This window comes from Salmo trutta, chromosome 22 (genome assembly GCF_901001165.1).
Source record: "Salmo trutta chromosome 22, fSalTru1.1, whole genome shotgun sequence".
NCBI lineage: Eukaryota > Metazoa > Chordata > Actinopteri > Salmoniformes > Salmonidae > Salmo > Salmo trutta.
In genome coordinates, this window is record NC_042978.1 from 44,850,611 (window position 1) to 44,856,610 (window position 6,000).

The window sequence follows — 6,000 nt, forward strand, 5'->3', positions numbered from 1 at the left end:
AGTCGGCTGATGTTTCCTGTCCTACTGGAACTATTGAACTATTGAATCATTCCATGTGTCAATCAACATTCAGATCTTTAGGGTGCGTTTCAGTAGCGATGATGCCTTCACCTGTTCACCTCTGTCATGGCACAGGAAGGGAGACAAGGAGAGGATGCTTTGTTTAGTCTACTGAGATGATTTAGTCTACTGAGATGTTTTAGTCACTGAGATGTTTTAGTCTGCTGAGATGATTTAGTCTACTGAGATGTTTTAGTCTACTGAGATGATTTAGTCTACTGAGATGTTTTAGTCTGCTGAGATGATTTAGTCTACTGAGATGTTTTAGTTTACTGAGATGTTTTAGTCTACTGAGATGTTTTAGTCTACTGAGATGATTTAGTCTACTGAGATGATTTAGTCTACTGAGATGTTTTAGTCTACTGAGATGTTTTAGTTTACTGAGATGTTTTAGTCTACTGAGATGTTTTAGTCTACTGAGATGTCTTAGTCTACTGAGATTATTTAGTTTACTGAGATGTTTTAGTCTACTGAGATGTCTTAGTCTACTGAGATGATTTAGTTTACTGAGATGTTTTAGTCTACTGAGATGATTTAGTCTACTGAGATGTTTTAGTCTACTGAGATGTTTTAGTCTACTGAGATGTTTTAGTCTACTGAGATGTTTTAGTCTACTGAGATGTTTTAGTTTACTGAGATGTTTTAGTCTACTGAGATGTTTTAGTCTACTGAGATGTTTTAGTCTACTGAGATGTTTTAGTCTACTGAGATGTTTTAGTCTACTGAGATGTTTTAGTCTACTGAGATGATTTAGTTTACTGAGATGTTTTAGTCTACTGAGATGTGGCCTTCCATTTATCCCTCTGACCTAGAAGACAATCACGACCGAGAAATGTAAATCATTGCCAAAGGAATTAATATAGAGAGGATCGTGATGAGGACTGCATATATTGTTGTCTCTCTCGCTCAACATCTGTCTGTTTGTTGTTTCAGTGTTTGGCTCACGTGGAAGCCTTCATAGACTTCAGTGAAGATGAGCTCATCGAGGACGGGGTGTTAAATCAAGGTGGGTACGCCCCCTTCTCTGGAACAAAATAACAATTACGGAAGTGAGTTTTCCAGGGGGAGTTGGCATGGCTTCCTGTTTGTATCTGCAGAGAGGGAGAGCTAGCGTCATTGAGAGGAGATATGCATCAAAGTGCTGAAAAGACGGTCTCCTTGGAGGAAGTGGGGAGAAGGGGCCACAGGGACACTGCAGGCATTCATCTTGTCTTCAAAGCCTGGCCTCTCAGGCTGTCCAACACAGGAATACATTGTCAGCAGCTACAAACCTGCTCTCTCTACCACCTCTCTCTCTCTGTCTCTTTCTCTCTACCACCTTTCTGTGTCTCTCTCTCTCTCTCTCTCTCTCTCTCTCTACCACCTCTCTCTCTCTGTCTCTCTCACTGTCTCCCTCTCTCTCTCTGTCTCTCTCACTGTCTCCCTCTGTCTCTCTCTGTCTCTCTCTCTCTGCCTCTCACTGTCTCCCTCTCTCTCTCTGTCTCTCACTGTCTCCCTCTCTCTCTCTTTCTCTCTACCACCTCTCTCTCTCTGTCTCTCTACCACCTCTCTCTCTCTCTCTCTCTCTCTCTCTCTCTCTCTCTCTCTCTCTCTCTCTCTCTCTCTGTCTCTCTCTCTCTACCACCTCTATATTTGTCTCTGTCTCTCTCTCTGTCAAATTCAAGCTGCTTTATTGGCATGAAAAACATTGTCAATATTGCCAAAGCAACAATGTATACAATATACATTGTAATAAAATGATAAAGAATAACAAATAATAACATAAAATGGTAGTAAATAATAATACAACATTTAATTAAAAAAATAACAATAAAATGGTAACAGTCAATAGCAGAAATGTAATAAATATAAAAAGCTAAACATGGAAAATGAAACTTTAACTAACTTCTAACTGTCATCTTCACCATTGCATCAGTAGTACAACTACCATCATCAGTACTACAACTACCATCATCATTACTACTACTACTACTACTACCACCATCACTAAACTGCTATCATTACCATCACCCTACTACCCATACCACTACTATTTGGAATGATAATCACAACAACAATAATAATAGTAATTATAATAATAAATAAGTTACTGTTTACTATGCAGATGTTATTATCCAGTATCCCTCAGGCTATGGCAGGCAAATACATATTTGGCTGCAAGAGGAGCCATTGCTCCTTCGCCCATGAGTATTTTTAGTTTTTCCTCTGGGTTTAATAAGTTCACATTTGGAATAAATGTAGTCATTTCTGTGAATAATGAATCTCTTTGTGAGGAATATTTATCACAGTAAAGGAGAAGGTGCATCTCTGTCTCCACCTCCCCTGTCGTGCAGTGACCACATACACGCTCCTCTTTGGGTCGCCATGTCTTTTTATGTCTGCCGGTTTCTATTGCCAATCGGTGGTCACTCAGCCTGTACTTGGTAAGGATCTGTCTCTGCCAGGTGGTCACTCAGCCTGTACTTGGTAAGGATCTGTCTCTGCCAGGTGGTCACTCAGCCTGTACTTGGTAAGGATCTGTCTCTGCCAGGTGGTCACTCAGCCTGTACTTGGTAAGGATCTGTCTCTGCCAGGTGGTCACTCAGCCTGTACTTGGTAAGGATCTGTCTCTGCCAGGTGGTCACTCAGCCTGTACTTGGTAAGGATCTGTCTCTGCCAGGTGGTCACTCAGCCTGTACTTGGTAAGGATCTGTCTCTGCCAGGTGGTCACTCAGCCTGTACGTGGTAAGGATCTGTCTCTGCCAGGTGGTCACTCAGCCTGTACTTGGTAAGGATCTGTCTCTGCCAGGTGGTCACTCAGCCTGTACTTGGTAAGGATCTGTCTCTGCCAGGTGGTCACTCAGCCTGTACTTGGTAAGGATCTGTCTCTGCCAGGTGGTCACTCAGCCTGTACTTGGTAAGGATCTGTCTCTGCCAGGTGGTCACTCAGCCTGTACTTGGTAAGGATCTGTCTCTGCCAGGTGGTCACTCAGCCTGTACTTGGTAAGGATCTGTCTCTGCCAGGTGGTCACTCAGCCTGTACTTGGTAAGGATCTGTTTCTGCCAGGTGGTCACTCAGCCTGTACTTGGTAAGGATCTGTCTCTGCCTGGTGGTCACTCAGCCTGTACTTGGTAAGGATCTGTCTCTGCCAGGTGGTCACTCAGCCTGTACGTGGTAAGGATCTGTCTCTGCCAGGTGGTCACTCAGCCTGTACTTGGTAAGGATCTGTCTCTGCCAGGTGGTCACTCAGCCTGTACTTGGTAAGGATCTGTCTCTGCCAGGTGGTCACTCAGCCTGTACTTGGTAAGGATCTGTCTCTGCCAGGTGGTCACTCAGCCTGTACTTGGTAAGGATCTGTCTCTGCCAGGTGGTCACTCAGCCTGTACTTGGTAAGGATCTGTCTCTGCCAGGTAGTCACTCAGCCTGTACTTGGTAAGGATCTGTCTCTGCTTCGTATCTCTGACAGAGTAGAGATAATCAGACAATTCAGATTCTCTGTTTAGGGTCAGATAGCAATTTTGTTTTGTTTTTCCAATGTTGTAAATGAGTCCTTTGATTGGTTCATGATTTTGTTTATTGGAATTCTTTCTTTTGAAGCAGTGCTGGTGTCAGCTTGGTTGGTTAGGTCCAACACCAGCTGACTGAGAGGGCTCGTTTCTGGGCTCAGCTCTTGGGTTTGAAGTGCTTTAAATTGCAGACTTGAATTTAGATGTAGCCAAAATGTTGATGATCTAATCTGTATTTTCATTATTACTGGAAAGCGGCCCAATTCTGCCCTACATGCAGTAGTTGCTGTATTTCTCTGGACTTGTAGGATTTTCCGACAGAATTCTGCATGTAGGGCTTCAATTGGATGTTTGTCCCACATTTTAAAGTCCAGTTTATTGAGTGGCCCCCAAACCTCACTTCCGTAAAGAGCTATTGGTAGGATTACACTGTCAAATATTTTAGTCCAAATTCTAATTGGGATGTTGATTTTGAATAGTTTCATAATTATTGCATACAATGCTCTGTGGGATTTTTCTTTGAGTGCATTCACTGCCATATTAAAGTTTCCCGATGCAGATATGGTCAGACCAAGGTATGAGTCATTTTTTGTGTGTTCAATTATGGTGTTGTTTAGGGTGAATTTATATTTGTGTTTCTGACATCAGTTTTTTTAGGGGAAAATCATGATTTTCGTTTTTTGGAAATTTACTGCCAGGGCCCAATTATGGCAGTATTGCTCTAGAATATTAATGTTCTGTTGAAGACCTTCTTTGGTTGGTGATAGAAGTACCAAATCATCAGCATATAGCAGGTATTTTACCTCTGTGTCAAATAGTGTGAGTCCTGGGGCTGGAGAATGGTCCAACATGTCTGCTAATTCATTGATATAAATGTTGAAAAGATTTGGACTCAAACTGCAGCCTTGTCTCACACCTCGACGTTGGGAAAATAATTCTGTTCTTTGGTTTTTGATTTTTATTGCACACTTGTTTTCTGTGTAGATACAGATGAAGTTGGAAGTTTACATACACCTTAGCCAAAGACATTTAAACTCAGTTTTTCACAATTCCTGACATCCCTGTCTTAGGTCAGTTAGGATCACCAATTTATTTTGAGAATGTGAAATGTCAGAATAATAGTAGAGAGAAGGATTTATTTCAGCTTTTATTTCTTTCATCACATTCCCAGTGGGTCAGAAGTTTACATACACTCAATTAGTATTTGGTAGCGTTGTCTTTAAATTGTTTAACTTGGGTCAAACATTTCGGGTAGCCTTCCACAAGCTTCCCACAGTAAGTTGGGTGAATTTTGGCCCATTCCTCCTGACAGAGCTGGTGTAACTGAGTCAGGTTTGTAGGCCTCCTTGCTCACACATGTTTTTTCAGTTCTGCCCACAAACTTTCTATAGATGAGGCCAGGGCTTTGTGATGGCCACTCCAATACCTTGACTTTGTAGTCCTTAAGCCATTTTGCCACAACTTTGGAAGTATGCTTGGGGTCATTGTCCATTTGGAAGACCCATTTGCGACCAAGCTTTAACTTCTTGACTGATGTCTTGAGATGTTGCTTCAATATATCCACGTAATTTTCCTGCCTCATGATGCCATTTATTTTGTGAAGTGCACCAGTCCCTCCTGGAGCAAAGCATTCCACAACATTTCACCTTTATTTAACCAGGTAGGCCAGTTGAGAACAAGTTCTCATTTACAACTGCGACCTTGCCAAGATAAAGCATAGCAGTGCGACAAAAACAACACAGAGTTACAGATAAACAAGCATACAGTCAATAACACAAAAGAAAAGAAAAATAGAAATAATCTATGTACACTGTGTGCAAATGTAGAAGAGTAGGGAGGTAAAGGCAATAAATAGGCCATAGAGGCAAAAATAATTACAACTTTGAAACATGATGCTGCCACCCCCGTGCTTCACAGTTGGGATGGTGTTCTTCGGCTTGCAAACCCCCTTTTTCCTCCAAACGTAACGATGGTCATTATGGCCAAACAGTTCTATTTTTGTTTCATCAGACCAGAGGACATTTCTCCAAAAAGTACGATCTTTGTCCCCATGTGCAGTTGCAAACCGTAGTCTGGCTTTTTTATGGCGGTTTTGGAGCAGTGGCTTCTTCCATGATGAGCGGCTTTTCAGGTTATGTCGATATAGGACTTGTTTTACTGGGCATATAGATACTTTTGTACCTGTTTCCTCCAGCAAGGTCCTTTGCTGTTGTTCTGGGATTGATTTGCACTTTTTGCACCAAAGTACATTCATCTCCAGGAGACAGAACGCGTCTTCTTCCTGAGCGTTATGACGGCTGCGTGGTCCATGGTGTCTATACTTGCGTACTATTGTTCGTACAGATGAACGTGGTACCTTCAGGCATTTGGAAATTGCTCCCAAGGATGAACCAGACATGTGGAGGTCTACAATTATTTTCTGAGGTCTTGGCTGATTTCTTTGGATTTTCCCAT

At 42.1% G+C, this 6,000-nt stretch overlaps 1 protein-coding gene across 2 annotated transcripts in view; it reads left to right on the plus strand.

Annotated features, from left to right (window-relative positions):
* gtpbp3 (GTP binding protein 3, mitochondrial) overlaps positions 1 to 6,000 on the plus strand; it is a 32,625-nt gene that overhangs the window by 11,649 nt on the left and 14,976 nt on the right. For both annotated transcript variants that reach the window (XM_029708117.1, XM_029708118.1), the window contains exon 5: positions 994 to 1,066. In XM_029708117.1, the coding sequence (XP_029563977.1) occupies positions 994 to 1,066 (73 nt within the window). The remainder of the gene's footprint in view (positions 1 to 993; positions 1,067 to 6,000) is intronic.